The sequence below is a fragment of the Sus scrofa genome, chromosome 6 (genome assembly GCF_054392235.1).
Source record: "Sus scrofa isolate SSC_HxYL_T2T_F1_AM1 chromosome 6, Sscrofa_HxYL_maternal_Yorkshire_Landrace_v2.0, whole genome shotgun sequence".
NCBI lineage: Eukaryota > Metazoa > Chordata > Mammalia > Artiodactyla > Suidae > Sus > Sus scrofa.
The window spans coordinates 155627699-155647929 of record NC_139388.1 but is presented as its reverse complement, the minus strand read 5'-3'; the positions used below and the strand labels follow the sequence as shown (position 1 = coordinate 155647929).

Genomic DNA, 20231 nt, shown 5'->3' with positions numbered 1-20231 from the left:
AACTCAATGTCCTACTGTTTTCCTATTTAAAATGTCCACTTAGTGATAATTCCACATCTTGCATCAGCCACACTCCTGACCCTACAATTCATCAGAGTGCAGGGCTGGAAAGCTAACCATTTGTTGATCTATTCATTCATACATGAATCTGCCCAATATTTATGGAAGATAAATATCTACTGTGGCACTTTGCTTGTAGGAATACAAGGATCAATGAAGTCATTGCACTTTCAAGGCGCTCATAGTCTAGGAGAAACATGCACAGATAAATAACTGATATACAACATTAAGAGAGCTGTCCTAGAAATGAGTATAAGGCATTAAAGAGCACACAAGAGGGACCAATAGATTCTGCCAGGGGAGCTGGGAAGTACCATTAAACTGGTTCTTGAAAAAAAAAAATGAGTGGAACTCATTTTTTAGGGAGTTTTGGACAGAAACACATACACACAAACAAGGGAAGAGAGGGTGTGTTCAGAAAGTGATGAGAAGAGAAGAGTGAGTCATTTAGTGTTGCTGGGATGTGGGGGTAGCAAAGAGCATTTAGACAGGATGAGAGTCTGAAAAAGGAGACTAATAATAAAATCAAATGTCATCTATACCACGTTGGGAAAAAACCATAACATTTTGGGCAGAAAATAATCCAAAGTTACCATGAAATTGTTTTATAATCTTGATTATTAGTTATAGTAAAGGCTAGGCTGCTATATCAGAGACCTCAAAATACAATAGTTCAAATATCTTCTAGGCTGGAGAAGCAGCTCTGCTTCGTGAGGTCATTTAGGGACCCAGGTTCAGCCCATCTCGCTGCTCTCGGGTCTCCCAGGGCATTGTCCTGGTCTTTGCATTGAAGTTAGGTCTCTAACATGGCTTTATTGCAGCCTTTGGAAAGGCCAAACCCTTACAATAAATTTCTTTTAAGCGAGTGACAGGAAGCTTGGACTCAGCAATTCTGTTCCCATTCTATGGAGAAGAACTTAATCAGGTGTCATGCCTATTTGCAAGGAAGGCTGGGAAATGTAGTCTCTAAACTCTTCATCTATGTACCAAAAATAAAGAACAGCTTGGGGAGAGGGGGTGAGAGTCTGCCACAACTTGCTTATTTGGGAGCCTCATCAAGTCCCAGACTTCAATTTGCTTCTAGTATTTATCATTTATATTATTGCCATGTTAATCCTCTAAATGCCAGTGTTGATTACGTAGCCTAAAAAGTACTTGTGATGATCTAGGATTTACCCAAGCAAATCAAGCAAATGTGAAATATATTTGTGTGTTCAACATTCAACTTAGTTCAGAAATTTAAATTTGTTATTAGAAAAATATTGCAATTTTGATTTATGTTTCTAATTCTGTAAGACTCTGATGTTGTAGTCTCCATATCAATGCCTGCAAGAGGATTAACTTTTTATTTGGGTCGACATAGCAGAATTCCTAGAAGAGCCTACTATTTTTAAGGCATAAAGCTAGCCTACATGGAAAGGTGAGGTTTTCAGTGGGGTTGACAACTCAGAGTCACCGTATTCGATGTGTAGCTGATTTTTAGTGGGGCTGAAGTTACTGGAATACAAATTCATGGGATGGGAAGAGCCACTGTAAACAGTCAATCTATGTGAACTATTATTATTGTTACTGTTATTATTTGTAAATTATTTAATATTGGTAGGTTTAAGGATATAGAAGTGGCAGTTTGAGGGTTAAGGAAAGCCTCTTTTGCTAATAGGCCTTATTATACATAGTGTGGCTATTTGGACTTTGGTGAGAGTCTGGAAAAACCACACTCCTAAATTGTCCCTGTTGATCAAAGTCCTTGAACACAAATACCACCCGTGCATCTCCCTTGCTTCCCCACCTCTCTCCTACCGTTCACTCTTTTCTCCCTTTCTTTCTCTTGCTCATTCATTCCTGCTGTTCAAGATTTCATTTTCTCTCACTGGTCTCTTTGCTTCCATTGCTTGCATGATCTTTTAAATTTGCATATCTTACCTTGTATATAGCCTTTTTTTTGTTTGTTTTTTATTTGTTTTTTGGTTTTTTGGGTTTTTTTTTTTTTTTTTTTTGCTTTTTAGGGCCACACCTATAGCATATGAAGGTTCCCAGGCTAGGAGTCCAATCAGAGCTACAGCTGCTGGCCTACGCCACAGCCACAGCAGCATAGGATCCAAGCCACATCTGTGACCTACACCGCAGCTCACGGCAATGCTGGATCCTTAACCCACTGAGTGAGGCCAGGGATCAAACCCGAATCCTCACAGATACTAGTTGAGTTCATTCCTGCTGAACCACAACAGAAGCTCCACTTTGTACACAATCTTTTAAATGTGTACATTTGATGCCTCCCCAGTCCCTCAAGCAAAAGTTTAAATGGCTCACGAGCCTACCATTTTGCCTCCATCTGCCTTTCTAACTCCTTTTCTAGTTATGGTAACACAAGCTAACACTAGCTAGAACAAGAGCCACACCTGAACCTGTCCCCATTTTCTGGCCTGTTGCACATACAGATGTCACTTTGCTTTCCTGGACAGGAACGCCCTGCCTCTTGATTTTCTACCTGACAAATGCACACTTTTGGCCTAACACAAAGGTCATTTCCTCTTTTTTTAACTTTTTGTCTGCACATCTGTGCAAAATTAGTCATTCTGTCATCTGTATCCTATTGCCCTTTATGTATATCTAAGTTGGACTTAGCGCTTATCACATTATATTCTTATTTACCTTCGTGTCTGGTCTCTGTCATTGAACTGAAAGCTTCTTGGAGGCAGGGATAGTATCTTATTCTGTATATTCCCAGCTCTTGGCACATTCAGTGTACCTAGAACATGGTACATATTAAACAGAAATGGTATTATTATTGTAGCTGTGTATTGACCATGCATAATGTACTATGTAATAAATATATGTTCTCTGGATATGTCCCGTTTTTCAGATGAGGAATCTAAAGTAACAGAGTTTAATTCATCTGTTGGAGTCACATTGTAGGACCAACATTAACACCTAAATGGGATTCCAAAGCCATGTTGTTGTTGACTAGATGGAGATGTGAAAGGTCTCTTTGGAAATGGTGCTAAACTACCATATTAGATTAAGTTAATGAATTATAGACATTGCAGACAAAACTCACTGTTACCACCAATTGACAAGGCCTGGCTTGCTTCGCATTAGGGATTACTCAGACTATAGCATTTACAGAGCAATGCAATACAAGCTGATACCTCTTGTGCATTTCAAAGGCTCTTAGCTCTTGACAAAACAGACCTCCATTCTCACATTAGGTAGATATCCTATGTTACAGGTGTTATGCAACCATCTCAAGATCACACAGCCGGCCGAGCTCCAGCTGAACTAGGCCTAGAACTTTTTTGGTTACTTAAAAAATTTATTTTTCCTTTTTCCTTAAGCCACTACATTTCATCAAGTGTATTTCTAGGGCAAAAGTATCATACCATGCCAAGTGGAAATGTATGTTCAGTGGAGGAGGCCAGGATTAAAATGCCACAGAGTTTCTAGAGCCAGACAATATCCGAATCTATCGGAGGCAGACCAGAACAGCAAATGTTGCCTAACACCAAGGGCAGTCACAATATAGTACCTCCTAGTAATGCTGCATCAGTTACCTGGTTGTAAAGTGCAAGCCTAAAGCCAAAAATGTGGTTCAAAATAGAATAGGAGGATTCTCTAACTTCTGATTTAACTGCTCGAGGTTCTGTTATCAATTAATTAGGTAACTTCACCAAGGACAGTTAAGAAAATCAGGCAACCGCCAAGTTGCTTCCTATTCCTCTTGACTTCTTACTGGATAATTTTTATCAAGTGAGCTTAAGCACACATTTTCCAGTCACTCAGTTATTCAGCAAAATGTCCTAAGCTACTTAACTGATGCAAAGCAAACACATTAAAAAAAAAAAAAGGCAATACCTGGTTGTGATGCTTTCCATTTAAAGGGATACTTCCCTTGCACCACCACTGCACCAATGCCTAGTCTGTTGCATAAAACAAACACATAAAAGGTTGACACTGAAATATCCTGATCACCTGATCTTAAAGAGTCTGGATTAATCATATAAGACGAATCAGTGAAATGAAGGATTTGATGTTTCAGCAACTGGGTTTTAACCCCCTACCTCCTTTAAATGTTGAAACAGGTCTCCTTTGGGGGGGATGGGAGGTGGAGAAGTGCATTAAATTTTGTGGAACCCAGGTTTTGTAAGGATATTGACCAATTAAACGCTTGCAATTACATTCGAATTTCACTGCATCTCCTGCTTTAAAGGAACAGCTTTATTCTTGAGGGAGCCCACCTAACCATTTTTATGTTCAGCCATCTGCAGAGAGTAGTGGCAATGCTTTTTCCTTTCTGAAGCTAGAGTAGAAGCTTTATTTCACTGCAAGTTCTCGGTGACATTTTGCACTCTCTTGATTTAATGATCCAAAGAGGATCTTTAACTCTTGGTCTACACCAGTGCAAATAAAGGTTAAATCTCTCACTAACCATCATGAACTAACCTAATAACTCACCAGAGGCTATGGAAAAAGAAACCGAGAAAGCAGGTGTGCAGACTTGATTAAAACGTGCAAAACCCGCACAACCGCAGGCAAAGGTATCATAGCCTCACATCTCCCTAGTACCGGCTGCGAGGTCCGCAAGCAGGGGAACTCCTACTGCGCCAAAAACACGGTCCTGTGAGCGGGGCCTAGTAACACAGGGGCTTTTCTTCCAAACGGTGTCCCGACCCGAGCTTGCGCTGAATGTCGGGGCTCCTATTGGCCACACGCCGTGGGGGAGGAGGAGACTGGCGGGGAGAGAGACGGGGGGAGGGAGCGGGGGCAAGGCCTTTCCCTGCCCCCTCCGGGCCCCCTCTGCAGGCAGCCCCGGCGCCCCGTGCGTGGTTACTATGCAAATTGCAGCGATTGCGGAAATAAACAAGCGGGTAGTGAGAGGAGAGAGGGACTGCGAACCGATTGCAACTTCGGCAAAGTCTCGTAGAATCCAAAGCACACAAGGCAAAACCAGAGAGAATCTGAGAACCAGCCAGCCCGGGTTGGATCGCTTTCAAAAGAGGAGAGACAGTGAGAGAGGCAGAGAGCGCGCATTGCAATTGCAGAAGCCTCCTGATTTGGAGAAAAAAAAAAAAAAAATCTCCAAGAAGCCTGCAATTGGCCAACAGCTTAAAAAAAAATCTCTTCCGGGTTTTCAACGGTTCCAAGTTTATTAAGATATCTTTTTAATGCAAAAAAAAAAAAAAAAGGGGGACAACAAATGAAGCAATTCGTCTGAACATTTTAAAGTTTCTCACGTACTCTTTTTACATTGCAATGGTACGTGGTACATCTTAAACTTTCTATTTTGCGTTTATACGATATGCGTTTTATAAACAACAATAATGGTAGAATGGTTTTGTTAATGGCTAAGACTTAAAATTTTCTCTAGCTTGCATATGCACTGACGTGATTGCTGGGTAAATGTCTATTGTGATGGTTTTGTTTTAAAGATGTAGCTTTGTGGATGGCTTTTATTTATTTATTTTGCTATGTGCATTAGGGACTGGGTTTCCTTTTTTTTTTCTTCCTGAGATTTGAAAAAAATTGCTGAGCTTGACAGATTTTTTTTTCTCCTCCAAGTGCTTGCTCGGTTCCAGAAAGGGGAGGGGGGGGAATCCTGTACGTGCTCGGTTCTGTAAAAAGACGTCTGGCCTCAGCAGTCAACCTAACCCGAAAAGAAATGTCTGGACCCGGAGAGTAATTGACGATTCGATCCTCTAATCAATGGGACAACCTGGGAGATTGACTAGAGCTTTATCCAATCATGAGGAAGCTTGGGTGTACACTGGCTCGCAGTAGCCAGAGGGGGCGGGGCAGACAAGATCTGAAGTTCTCTGCGGCTCTGAAGGGGATGGTGTGGTTCAAGCTGTCAAAGCTACAGGCTCTTCCGGATTTAGCAAGCATAATAGGAAAGAGTTTTCGAGTTTCAGAAAAGAAAACCTAATTGGTGTAGTTTTGTTTTGTTTGCGTAAATCGTATGCCTTCTTCCATTGCCTTTTGGGAAAAGTTTTTTATTTTTTTTAAATTCTTCTACAGAAATGTTTAACTTTGCATGAATTATTATTTGTAAGTTCAGGAATGTTGTTAAGGGTTGTGGAAGGTGAGATTCAGCTTTTAAAAGTATGTGGCTTAAAAACTATGGGACCGTAGTGAGCTCTCGGAAGTGATATATTGCATACTTAGCATTGCAAAACTTCTTACTCTGATTATCTTAAAAGCTTTGGCTTTTCAGGTACTTTGAAGGAACAGACAAGCCTCTCTTCTTGAACTCTAAACAACAGTTTTAAGGGAGAGAGAATGTTTCACAGGTGTACTGACAGCTGTTTTGTACATTTGAAAGGAAAAGGGGGAGAAAGAGGATGTTTTTCTTGATTTTCCTTGAATTTTGCTGCTTAGACATATGGTCAGTAGGGACCTGGATATTGAGACTGGCCAAGTTCACATTTCTTCTTGTTACCACAACAACCCCTGTGGAGGGTGTGTGTGGAAGATTGCTGACTTGCTAACTCTTAGCTGGAGTCTGGCCTCTTGGACAAGTCTTTGACACCAATCCAGTGGAAACCAACTGCAGTAGCTTGTCTTGGAGACAGTAACTGGCAGACTGTGACTAAAATATATCCATTTCTTCCTTCCCTCTGAGCAGTGTAGACAACTAATTCTGTTGAGAAGTGAATGGAAAATAATATAGGCTCTTTCCCATCTTTGGATCCAATTCCCTTAGAGCTGTTTCCCAAGGCTTTAGGCCTTCTAATCAAATCTGGCCTGGAAGTTTGATGTAAGAATCTGCTTGGATGCTCAGTTCAGGTCCATGATTCAATTTAAGCATATATGCATATAAGAAAAATCTGCACACAAGTGACTGCACATCAAAAAAACGAGAAAAGAAAAATGTTGGAAATGCTAGTAATAAAGTTAGTCTTGGTAAGAACTAGTAAATGGTGTTGTCACCCATGAGCCCCAATCTTATCTTCACTGCTTTGGGCATTAACATGTAAATCATATTAATAAGATCTTCCTATTAAGTAACCTCCAAAATTAGAGGTATTTGAGATGTACATATAAGTGAAATCTTATTGACGTAATTTATATATCTAAGAGGATTTCACTAAAACTGGCAAGGTAACATTTCTGCAAATAAAACACAGCAAATGCAAGGCTGGGCTCTGTGCCAGGAAGAATATGGATAGCAGAGAGCATGACAGGAGCCTCCTTTGCACAGAGACAATCCCATTTCAAGGCAGCCTCCTAGCACTTGCAAAATAAATGATTGGAGCAGTTATTTCCAATAAGGGGCTTATCCTTCCTAACAATGGGTCATTTATGTGATTGCAGTACAGTAGTTTTTGTACTTCACCTGTGTTTCCTACATTCTTCTTTCTCCTATCCTTCGCCCTCCTTCCCTGCTTTCTTTCAAGTATCCTAGTATCTTGGATTTACTTTTGCAACTTGGGGAGAGAGTTGGAAATGCTTTTTACCCCCAGACTGCCCTTTGAGGAACATCTGTTTCTTTGTGCGTGTGTTTAAATTTATGCCTGTTGGAGAGAAAGTTACCAGAAGCCTCTCTGTAACTGTAACTCTTCTACTGTATTTTTCTCAGTCCTGTTTCCAAAGGCTGTAGTTGGAACTGTGCTTTGTAGTGTTTCCCCCGCCTCCTCCCCCTCCCCTCCCGCGGGGGAGGGAGCGGGAGCTGGCGGAGATAGGAGAGAAAGCAGGAGCGGATGTGAAGGGCTTTGGTGCTGAACTTGGATCCAGCCCTTGCCTAGAGGGCGCAAACAATCGTCCCATATCCAAAAGTCTTACGTAGGGCGCCAAAAGTTACTTAAGATAATACTGCTAACCGCAGAAAGCTGGAAGTCGCGGGCATACCCACTGCTGCAACAAAGGAAGTTTTAAAAGTAGAAATATCAGCATTAAATTGCTTTCCTCCATTAAACAACAACAACAACAACAACAAAAAACAGGGCGACGTGCCAATCCCTTTTTTTAAAAAAATCCCTTCCCTTTTTCTTGAGATTCAATTAACAGTAAGAATCTTTGCTGTTTTGGGAAGAGGCAGCTGTGAGGTCTATCTTTTAACACACCAAAAGAAAGATTTTAATCTGCTCTGGAAGAAGGCTTCCCAAGAGTACACACGCGGAACAATAACTTCTCTCTGTGCCTCAGTTACATGTTGGAACCGGCAGCCAGAAACTTCTATCGAGGAAACTTGGAGCGCGTTGAAGTTATAGATCCCAGCAAAGGTTTTCGTGGCCAGGGATGTTGTCTCTGTAATTCGGCTTTGCCTTTTAGGACATTTCTCCCCTACTGAAATCCGAGAGAAACCAAGGAAAAGCTGTTGCTTAGTTTGGGGCAATGGAGCTCTCTCATGAAAGGTTTGTTATTATGTCCCCTCACCCCTTAGTAAATAATCTGAGCGATTTCCAAGGATATTTAGAAGCCGGGGCTGTGTGAAAATGGTCTCTTGAAAATTCAGGACTTATTTTGGCAATAAAGTAACTGTAGAACAAGCATAAAATAACGTTAGAAAGATGCAGAATATTTCAGAGGACTTTATTGAGTTTTCTCCAGTAGCCTTTTTCTTACCCCTTACTTTAAAAAAAGGAGGTGGGTAGGTGGGGGAGAGACTGAATGAGAGTGGCTTTAACATGTCACCTCTCCTTCACCTGCAGAGTGGTCAATCCAACAGGAATTTCCTCTTTGCAGAGACTCCCTAGCTGTGTAACCTCTACCAAGGTGCAGCTTTCCCTAGGTGCCAGAGCCTTTCAACGTGATACAGTCGTCTTTCCTTTTGGAATTTTGAGAAGGATTAGAAAATGTAGCAGGCTGCAAACTAGAGTGAGGGAGATGAGAAGGAAGAGATGGGATGAGGGTTTGGAGGAAGGAGGTATACTTTTTCCCCCTCCTTCCCAGCAGTGAGGAGAGCTTAAAGAGAAAATATGAGGTTAAAAAAAAAAAAAAAAAAAACTGGAAAAGCAGGCTTATTGGCAACTTGCCAAACCCTAAAAACCACCCCCCCTTTCTGCCAAAACAATACTTTAGCAAACCTAAAATAATTGCAGGAAGCTCTTTTCCATTTTAAGAACTATTACCTGGGGGAGGGAAAAAGAGGGGATTCTTAAAAGGCACCCTTCCAGAGATGTCCGAGGAACAGGGACGGTAATGATAGCCTGTGTCCAGTTCTGGGCACGCGTTTGTGGACCAGAATATCTCCCTTCCCTAAGAGGACATCCCTTTCACATTTTTTTTTTTCCTCCTAAAAAGAAAAAGATGTCACGGCTAAACCACTGTTGTTTCTGAACGTGACAGAACTTTTTTCTATGGCGTCTGTGTTCAAACCCACTAGTTTCACAGTCCAGGGAGGGAGAACGCTCATTAATTTCCGCCTCCCTTTCTCCAGAAAACCCTCCGGCCCCCCAATCCGGTGAATCTTCCTTGTGAAAATTTCCCCCACCAACCCCGCTTCTGGAGGCCATCGGATTGAAGCTGCACAAAGTTTGCAGGATTTTGTGTATAATTACCTCTGCCGACGATCTATTCCCACAGAAAGCTCCGTTGGAGAGATTACAATGCTTTGAGTCGTACCGCATTTCAGAAGGGGAAAAAAAAAGTTACCTAGGAGGTCTGGTTTTTTTAAAAAACAAATTTGCATACATGCAAATGTGCCCCCCAGCCTTCTCCGCGGTGCACTGCGTGCCCACGCGGTGAACCGAGGGGTGCAGGGCAACCTGGCAAAGTTGCCCAAGTCCTCCATCTAGGTCCGCGAAGGTCTGCGGCGGGGGATGGGGGATGGGGACGAGGAAAAGTAGTTTTGTTTGCTTAAGCACATCCTGTGGCAGCCTATAGCTGCCCGGGAGTACAGACTGTAACTGCTCCTCACTGCGTTACCCAGTAATGCGCTGAGCAGGGACGGGGGGGCTGGGGGCCGAGCGAGCGAGCCAGCTAGGGAGCGAGTGAGGGAGCGAGCGAGGAGCGAGTGCGAGCCGCCGCGGAGGCTCGGGACCCGGCTGGCCGCGCGGCGCCGCAGCCGCCCCCTCCCCCACGCCCCCCCTCCCCCGGCGGCGGCGGCGGCGGCGGCGGCGGCGCGAGCGGGCGGCGGCCGTGCGGTGCGGTGCAGAGCGGAGGCGGAGGCGGGCGCGCGGGCAGCTCGCGGGCACCCGGCCGGCGGGCGCGGGAGCGGGAAAGGGTGCGCTATGCCTTTAACGCCCGCGTACAGTAGACATGTATAGTGGAGTGTAGGGAAACTCTAGGCGGGGTTAAAGTTCAGCTCATGGAGCGGCAATAGCGCTGGCTGGCTGCAGTTGAGCCGAGTTGGAAATGTGAACGCAAGAAGCAGGCTTGATTTTTTTTTTCTCCCCCCTTCTCTCTCTCTCCTTCTCTCTCCCTCTTTCTCCTTTCTCACCCGCACTCACGCACACCTCCAAACCGCACACCCAGACGCACACGCACGCCCCACCGCCCGGCAGTGATGTATTCTCCGCTCTGTCTCACCCAGGTAAGCAGCTGTTTGGATGCGGAGGGGCTGGAGGGGGGGTCGGGGTGGCGGGGGCAGACCTGGGGCCGGGCCAGGGGTGCCGGGGACCCCCGCGTCAGCTGGGCCTGGGGCATGTGTCCTGGGGTGTGCCCGTGTCTGCGCGTGTTTCTGTGTGTGTGTGTGCGCGTGTGCTCGTGGAGGGGGGGGCGGAGAAATACAGCTTTAAGAAAGTAACTTTGTTTCCATGCGGGTGCATTCCTCTTGCACGGCCATTTGTGTGGGCACATGGCTAATGGCGCCCTCTTATTAATGCGTTAATTAATATCGGGGCGATTGACTGCGGAACGGCGGTGTTTTCGGACGCCCCGCACGTGTTTCGGCGGGGTTGCAGTCCATGACACGCTGAAATCTGGACTCAGCGTTTCTGCAGCCGCGAGGCGGGTGTCTGTAGTTCCGCGGCGCCCGGGGAGGGGGCTGCGGACGGAGCCCCCCGCACGCTCCGCACGCCCGGGGCCGCTGCACCCCCGGCTGCGGGGGAACTCGGGTCCCCGCGCCCGCCGCCGCCCGCCCTCGGAGCCCGCGCCACGGCAGCGTCCCCAAACTCTTACTTTTGTTTATTGTTTGTCAGCTTTAGGGGTCCGGCCGCGGGTGGGACGTGGGCCGGCGCCCCGGGCCCCGGCCGGGACAGCGCCCCTCGGACGCGGGCGGGCGGCGGCGAACCGGCCCCGCGCCTCGGCGGAGCGGGGCTGCGTAGCCGCGCGTCCCCCCGCGCCGGCCGGGTGGAGCCTGCGTCCTCGCCGCCGGTCGCCCGATCGCTTTACCGATCGAAAGTTTCGGTGCCGGGACGAGCCCACGCTGCGCAGGGCGGCGAGCGGCGGAGGCCGCGGGCCGGGGCGCGCGGGGCGGAGTTGGGATCCCGGCCGCAAGCCCGAGCGGCGACCGGGCCGGGACGCGGCTCCCCCCGCAGCCGCCGCAGCCGCCGCCGCCGCCGCCGCGCTACTCCGGCAGCTCCCCGCGCAGGACGGGGGCAACTTTTCCCCTCCGACTCAACTCGGAGCGTGGGTCTGACTCGCCCCAGCGCGCCTCCTTTCCGTGCCCTCCCTTGCCTGCACCACCCCCAGGCAAAATATTGCTACTTCACGGCTCCAAATCTGGTCCCTTTTGAATATATTATTTATTTTCTTTGACTAAAAGGCATGAAGTCAGAGTGGTTTTGCGCTAAAAAATTTTTGAAAAAAAGTGTGAGCCATCATACTGTTTTGGTACATTGCGATCTGACCATTAATCACTTACATGAAATTTGTATGCTTCATATAAAATGTTTATTCACCACTCCCTTCAAAAACCTGCTACCACTTCTTGCCTTCATTTAGCAGGAGATAACGGTTTAACCGGAATACTTTCTGGGAGGCTAAAAAGTATCAATAGTTTCTTCTCTCCTCTGTAGATTCTGGATTTATTTCCCACATGACATCCCTTCTCATTGCAATATCTAACAGTAATATACCAGCTATTTGATCTCAGAAGACTCTTAAATGCATCTTTTATATCGAAATGGCCTGTTTGGGATTTAGGCCTAGCATTAATAATGGATAGCAGTTGCTTTTAGTTATTGTAAAAGTTTTTTATTTTTCCCTAACAAACTTCCAAAGTTCCTATTTTAGTAACTTGTGGAAGTATGGAATGAAACTTTTCCAGCCACTTTTGGCAGGGTTCACAATTGCATATGGATAAGATGCAAAGTGTAAGATAATTTGAATGAGTTATGATTACAGTGAAAATGCTGAGATTCAAAGGCTGAAGTTCTAGCTGGCAAAAGTTTACAACACATAGAACTAGTAGATAATACCAGCGTGTTGCAGTCCTGGGGAAGGACCCTAACAGACACATTAGCGTCTTCTCCAGTGAGCTCTCAGAACATAAATTTATATTTTGGGATGGTGGCATATATGAGGATACCTGCGTATCCATGCAGGCCCAGGGCATAGTCAGGTATTTAACAACATGGGATTCTCTTGGTTCATGAGCTGTGACTACATTAATAAAGTTGGGTTTTTTAGTTTATTTTTAAAAATATATTTGGCAGTGTGAGGGATACATTTAGTAGGCCTAATTCTGGTAATACCACTAAGAAACGCTTATTTAGTGTAATAGTTTGTGAAGAAAACGTACACTTGCTAGTCAATGAGGGCCACACATTTTATGAGTTCTTCTTTTAAAAATTAGATTTAACTTGCCGGAATATTTATAAAGCTTTAGAGCCAGTTTAAAAAGAAAAACCTTGGTAGTTTATTGGTCGTTAAAGAAAGTCCAGTAAAGCATAGTGATGAAAGTACCCTCAATGAAAACATAAACTCCACATATGTGTATGTAATTTTTAAAAACTTTATCAGGAAAATGCCAGACATTTTATTTTAAGCCATGTGGGCATATCATAAGCAAATCATGTACCTGGCCATACAATGATAACAGAAATTTATAAGGTGAACCTTTGAAAGGAGTAGTTCCAGAAATATCAGCGTTCCGTGGTTCTGAAACTTGGCTTACTTACAAACAGATCAATGTTGAAGATGCTGATTCAAAGTCCTACTGCTTTTGAAACAGGTTTTCAGGTTTGTTTTTATTGGTGGCCTGTAACTTTCTCACCAAGTACATAGGTAAAATATTCTTTTTTCTCTAGAATATTTTGAAATATCTCATAGCTTATGGCGATATGTGCAGCAACATGATTTGTAAGGGCATACTGTTTTTTTTTTTTTTTTTTTTTTTTTTTATTAAGTAATTTATGCTATGCCTAGCCATTTCCTACAAGTGAATGATGTTCTTTACTTTAGTTTTGATGTTCTGGAATATTTCTAATTGTGCATCGAGAAAAGGAATTTGCACTTTAATTGTGCATGTGAGTGAGAGTTAAACACAATATCGTGTACTTTTATTGGCACAGTCTTAAAACCTTTAGGGGGGGTAAATACTTTTGAAGCAAAATTGGGGACTTCGATTATTCTTAATGATTAGTTGACGTAGTTGGCCTCCTTTAAAGATTTTTATGATGAGATACATGGACATTTGGTTGGCAGGTAAACAAAATCCTTTTGAACACGAGTGAACGCAGTTCGCAGTTCTCTGAGAAGCATATTGGGAGTATCTCCGAAGACTTAAATGCCACATTAGAGAGTTTATTTTAAAATGCTTATCACCATTAATAAAGCTTTTTAATAAGGCAGCGTTTTGACATAAATAGGAATTGTTTGGAGCTCAGTTATTCTTTGCATTAGAAAATGGGGCTGAGACTTTAAAATGAAATCCTCCTTTTGGTGAAAGCTTACTCTGTAGTCAAGGTAGACTCCGGGCGTTCTTTGCATAATTCCACAGAGCCCTGGACCCTAGCATGTCATGTCCTGTGTATATAAGAAAATCGGTCAATGTGAAGGACTGTTTCAGCCCCCAAATTTATGTGTTTTAGAGCATTTCAAGGATGAGCTCAGAATTCAGTAATGTTTAAATGCTTTGCGGTTTGGCGTATACCTTACTAGATAAACTGTGACTTGAAAAATGCTCCCCCCCACCCCATTTCTCTCTTCCAAAGTATGGCAATAGGAAAGGTTCCCAAACATCAGAAATTTTAAAGTGCTAATGGTGTATGGTAAAGAATAATAGAATTCTTGTCTTTTTCTCTGCTCTCTCTCCACTTAAAGAAGGCACACACGTTATAAAAGCTTACTTTTTCTCTTTTGGGCCCTTTTACTGAAAACGAGCAGTTTTTCAAAGCTAAAGTTGAAATACAGAGCCTGAAATTTGTTCAGAGAGGGAAAAAATAAATGTCCATTGTTGAAATGATTTACCATGTATTATATTAATATGAACTTGCTTCTAAGAAACCAGTCATATGTAGTGTTTAGATGATTGATTATAATTTACAGTATTTTAACAGGCTGGATTGTTAAAATATGTCACCCACTTTAAGCACTCAGTTTATATTTGCACATTTTAAAAATTCATAAATGCTTTAATAATAATAATATTTTGGACATTACAGTTACTTGCGCCTCCAAAGTATATATTTAGATGGATGTTACAAACCAAAAAAGAATGCAGTTTATAATATTTGTCTGTCCTACACCCTTTTAAAATAAGTCATCAAGTATCTTGCTGGTTTTCTTATCCTCATTTATTTGAAAGTAAATAATTTATCTTTTCAGGGGGGTTGTGCGGCAGAGAGAAGTTATGTAAGATTAGTGTAGGTTGGTTAATCAAAAGTTAGATGTACTCAGAAAGCTTTGTGGAGGTTACTGTTTAATTTTTCCTTAATTTTGTATTTCTGTTTCCTAAGAAAATGTCAAGTAGAAGAATCGAGCATTTCCAATAAAACAGTAAGAAAAATTTAAATGTTTTAAATTCAATTTTATTTTCAGATTACTTGAATTGTACGAGGCAACCACGAGGGTTTTCCTGGAGTCTTGTAAACACTGACTATACCAGATTGCCTGTTTCCCTGTGAGAAAGTCTGAAATACTGTTTTAAAAATTTAAATAAGTATTCTGTTTTTTAGGGATGATTATTACTGAAGGTATTTCACAATCATATCAGCAAGTGAAATGTATTTAGTTGCAACAGTGTTGTCACAGTGACGCATTCTGTTTACTATCTGGCTTGTATGCTTTTCTTTGTTTTTTTCCCTTTTTTTCCCTTTTCATTTCATTTCCATAATATCAGCAATTATGTCTTGGACATAGATCATTTATTTTACTCTGATGAGTATCAAATCCATCTCTTCTTTTGTATACGAACCTGCCAGATTTTTCTAAGTTTTCGACTGAAAAAATTGTGTGCAACCGTAATACTTGAAAAGGAACTAAGATGTTACTAAAACGACTAAGAAACAGATCAGCGTTTACATGCAATAATATTAGAGGGAAAGGTTTTGTTTTCATTGATTGTGGAGATGATTTTTTTCTCTTAGACTTCCATAAACATTGACTGGCATCTAAATGTTTAGGATTTGCCAATCTGGCGGCTGAGCCCTGGCTGTACTACAAGTAGTGAGGTCAAGGCTGGAGCAAAATTAGATATGCCTTCCTTGAAATAGGGTTAAGATTATATGTTGTTATAAGCATTTCGATAAACTTCACTTACCAGCTGAACGATCTGGGCCCTAGGCCTGACAATAGAGCCTGTTACACATCCGTGAACATAACAAAACATTTAAAAATTTTTAGCAATTTGCTTCTTTGAGATTGTGGGACATGAAACTGATCTTTTTTTTTTTTTTTTTTTTTTTTCCCCACCCCTGTCAGACTTCCCATAGGGATCTCTTGGATGATTTTGGTAATGTAAGGCTTGAATCAAATTTCCAGTGACATGAGGGGATGTATGCACTTTTAAAGGTGCACCTCTTGACGCCGCGTTCTTCTTGTGTCGTTTTGTTGCCATTGTAGTTACAGCCTTTTCATTCATTTCTCCAGGATGAATTTCATCCTTTCATCGAAGCACTTCTGCCCCACGTCCGAGCCTTCGCCTACACATGGTTCAACCTGCAGGCCCGAAAACGAAAATACTTCAAGAAACATGAAAAGCGTATGTCAAAAGAAGAAGAGAGAGCCGTGAAGGATGAGTTGCTAAGTGAAAAACCAGAGGTCAAGCAGAAGTGGGCGTCCCGACTTCTGGCCAAGTTGCGGAAAGACATCCGACCCGAGTACCGAGAGGATTTTGTTCTTACAGTTACAGGGAAAAAGCCGCCATGTTGTGTTCTTTCCAACCCAGACCAGAAAGGCAAGATGCGAAGAATTGACTGCCTCCGCCAGGCAGACAAAGTCTGGAGGTTGGACCTGGTTATGGTGATTTTATTTAAAGGTATTCCGCTCGAAAGTACTGATGGCGAGCGCCTTGTAAAGTCCCCGCAGTGCTCTAACCCAGGGCTCTGTGTCCAGCCCCATCACATAGGGGTTTCTGTTAAGGAACTCGATTTATATTTGGCATACTTTGTGCATGCAGCAGGTAAGTGCGCTGGTGAGAAGTCGTTCCACTGTCTTGCGTGTGCTTCTTTCCTGCTGACCTCTGTGTGTGCCGGGCCATTCCTGGGCTCCCTCCGGCAGGCCGCGGCCACGGCCACGGCCGTGTGGACCTCGCGGTGTCAGAGGTAGAGCAACGGCAGAGTAGCCGGACATGCCGGGGTGTGAGGTGCCATCGTCATTCAGGTGGAAAAGCAGAGCTTTGAGACAGTTGGCGCCTAGTTCAGTTCTTTGGACAAGTAGCATTATCAGAGGCGTTGGTAGTCAGGTATGGGATATGTCTAAATCTGGTTTTTTGATGAGGGGTGAGAAAAGCCTCATAAAAACCCTTGTAATAAAGAGTGTATTTTAACCGGCAGGTGACCTAGTTAAAAAGCATTTAGTTTGGTAGTGAGACAACATTTGTAGTTGTTTTTCTTCTGGGAGTGTTTGTAGCCTACCGGGGCCTCTTGAACCCCCTGCTAATTAAGAAGAGGTTGGAGGTAAGATTGCTATCAAATTGCTGATCATTTATGAAGGAAAAAGAATCACACCGACATGCAAACTTAGTAGCTTTGTATCAGGACTACTTGGTGTTGCTGAAGATAGCTAAGGGAGAAAGCAAACCACCTCTTTAAGTAATTGATGCAAAGGTTAATGTTAAAAGTAACCAAACCTGTATAGCACATGAACACACTGAGAAATTGATATTGATAATTGCATTGCTTTGATTCCTAATAAAATTCTGTCTTGTTCCAAGGGTGTTTTCAAAGCATGTTTTACCTGTGGATATTACAGCATGCAGAGTAACATTCAGGATATAACTGTTGAGGACTGGATAAAATAATGCATTTTTTTACTTTGTTCCTTTAGTCCTGTTTTAGACAAAAGGCTCATTGTGTTACATGAAAGCTCAGGTCTTGTGTAACTTGTTGACTTTTTATATGTACATATCGGTCTTGCTAGATTACCTTCATGGCAGTTACTTGAGCCAGATGGACGAAAGAAGGTTGTGGAATTCTACCAGTAGGTTGTTTGGGGGTTCATGTATGTATGTATTTTTTTTTGCAGAGCAGAGAGATGTCACCTGTAAAAGTGACACTGCACTGTTTTGCAGAACATTTTCAGTTTTAAATGTATGAGCTACTTTTTAAAAAGGCAGCTGATACTCTATTCTCTATTATTTTTCTCAATGTATTTAGAAAGAGAACTTTTGTTATCCATCTGTCCTTACATAAGAAACTGGAGAAATTTACTTTGCAGGCATGTCACATCATCATTTGCATTCTGTTGGCAGGGGAGAGATGAGTATTTTAGAGGATGTGATCTGTAAGTGTTTCAAATATTTGGGTTTTTGAAAATGTATACTTAATTATAAGAAGCGCCTGTTGCTTTCGCCAGTTCTGGGTAGTGAAAAAGAAAAGGCAACTCCTTTAAAATGACCTTTAAACAGGAACAAGTGGCCCTTTCTTAACTTGTTAACCCTATTGTTGTTACTTTGTCGATTGAAAAATCAGAGTTAAATTTTAAAAAATCGTTTGTAGATAAAAGCGAAGATTCTGCTAGGGAAAGGTGCAGAAAAAGTGTGGGTATTATACGTGCTTTCAGGGAGCACTGTTCAAAGATCTCGTGTTTCATTTCTTTGATATTTGGAGAAGTAAATGATTTATAAATTATAATAAATGCTCTAGTGGACCAACATAGGCAATTGCAGGTGCCAATGGGTGATGCCTATCACGGTATGTGCTTCCATACAAGGTAACATCAAAATGAAATACCTGCTCCGTGTGTGTGTGTGTGTGTGTGTGTGTGTGTGGTGTGAACGGTGTCCCTTTTACGTTTTAGATGTGAACATCTCCCTTAGATTCAAAGAGACGCAGCCTTTGTCGCTCCTCTTTCCGTTTCCCGCAGATTCCCTCTCGCTGTTGACGGTTTGTGCCTGTGCTGTGGTCCCAAATCCTTGAGCCAGCGCAGTGGCTGGTTGTTTCAGTGGCCTCGAGGGTGATGTTGGTAAAATGACAGGTAGAAGGTTGCTTAGGAGGGTTTGCATCCTTATTGCTTATGAAAGATTTATTGACAGCATCGTGGATCAGACTACCTTTCGGTTCGGTTTTCCTGCGCCTCCCAGAATCCCTCGGTGGCCTGAACGCTGGCCAAGTGCAGGCCATTGGCTGTCCCCGCGCAGCCGTGGCCGCCTCCGCTCCCGGGATGGGTTCGAGGGAACAGGCTAAGCGCCTTTTGTCTGAAAATATTTCAGATTTGATTTAGGAGATTTAGAGACCTGTTATTTGTGGAGGGGAAGCTGCCAATACAAATAGGAGGTAGATCGGTCAACTTACATACAACTGATTTGACAAGCATCTGTTATAATACTGAAGATTTGTAAACACTAAACAATGTTTTTACCTCCTTAAAACTTTTGAGAACTTGCCAGTATTGGCAGGAGGCAGAGACTCTGAAACGTGCTTCAAGAAACATGCCAAAACCATTGTGGCCTTTTCACCTATAGTCTTTTTTTTTTTTTTTTTTTCCCCTCTCCTCTCTTTCTTTTAAATGTATTTTTTTTCTTTCAAAATGCCATTTCCCCCCCTTGATGGCCACAGGAAGATCTTTCTTTTTCTTTCCAAAAATGCAAACAATAATTATTGCTTCATGCCTCGGCCTCTTCTTTGGAAGGAAGTTGAAATCTTAGAACACACATGTAAATACTGGAAGCTAATGCAGAGTCAGTCTTTTTTTTTTTTAAAGTGGAGGTGATTTATTCCAAGCCTTATCGAGATGCTAAGATGCAATACATAAACTGCATTCTTTTTCTTCCCCCGCTCTAAATCCAGGGGCATTAGAACTGTGTGAATTTTGGGGCTGATAAACAGTAACAAGTGTAATGAAATCGGAGTGATTCCATAAGCCTGAGAATTTTATCTCGTTAAAAGTATAAGAGAGCGAAACCCTTTTATGTCCTTATTTTGGTCTCTATTTGAGTCGTCCTTCCCATGTATTGTATGACAACGTGGAGATATTATGGTATTGTGGCAAATGGTTTTCTTTGTGGGCGTGTAACAGTAAAGCTAATTTATGACCAGTCTTTACCAGATGATCTGTATCAGAATCTACAATATACCCGGCACGTGGCAAGGTCACAATTTAAGTTGTTAAGGTCATAACCTTAGCCACCAGGCATTTGACCTTTTAGATAAAGTTAACCTTTGTTCATTAGTAGGCACTCAACCGAGAACTTTCTGGAGAGGTTTTTTTTTTTTTTTTTTTTTTTAGCTGCTTCTGTATAACTTCTGGTAATGTAATCAGAGTCTAGAAAGAGTCTCAACTGAGTTAAATTTTGTAAGAGGTTAGACTTTTTAAGGACTTGTCTCTTGGAAAGAGGTAGGTTGCTGTAGCTAAGTCATAAAATAACAGTGCCGCAACTTCCTTTTTACAGTTATTACCTGCTCCTGCTGAGGGGGTAGCATGAAAGATGAGGCAGCTGTATGTATAGTTAATTTAAAAACTAAAATTAAACAAATAGAATTATGTTTAATTCAACTAAGGCCTTTGCTAATTTTCAAGTGGCATTAGACCCCACATGAAATCACAATGGACATCTTTACTTTTTGCAGATGAGGAATTTTCTAAGGTTGGAAGTATTTTTAGTGGCTCTAAAATTCCCTTTGAAATACTAATAAATGACCAAAATTTGTTGGGTAGTTTCCATAATGGTTAATTAGCCAGTGACAGAGTGA

At 42.6% G+C, this 20231-nt stretch overlaps 1 protein-coding gene across 28 annotated transcripts in view; it reads left to right on the top strand.

The window, feature by feature from the left end:
- Positions 1-20231, top strand: part of NFIA (nuclear factor I A) — a 598742-nt gene that overhangs the window by 193128 nt on the left and 385383 nt on the right. For 6 of the 28 annotated variants that reach the window (XM_021097782.2, XM_021097785.2, XM_084964883.1 and 3 more), the window contains exons 1-3: positions 9871-9924; positions 10471-10528; positions 15970-16501. In XM_021097782.2, the coding sequence (XP_020953441.1) occupies positions 10502-10528; positions 15970-16501 (559 nt within the window). In that variant the 5' untranslated portion in view covers positions 9871-9924; positions 10471-10501. Of the gene's footprint in view, positions 1-4930; positions 5314-7853; positions 8409-9432; positions 9802-9870; positions 9925-10083; positions 10529-15969; positions 16502-20231 lie in introns of those variants that run through there. The other 22 variants (XM_084964865.1, XM_084964871.1, XM_084964874.1 and 19 more) reach the window with 9 other exon arrangements.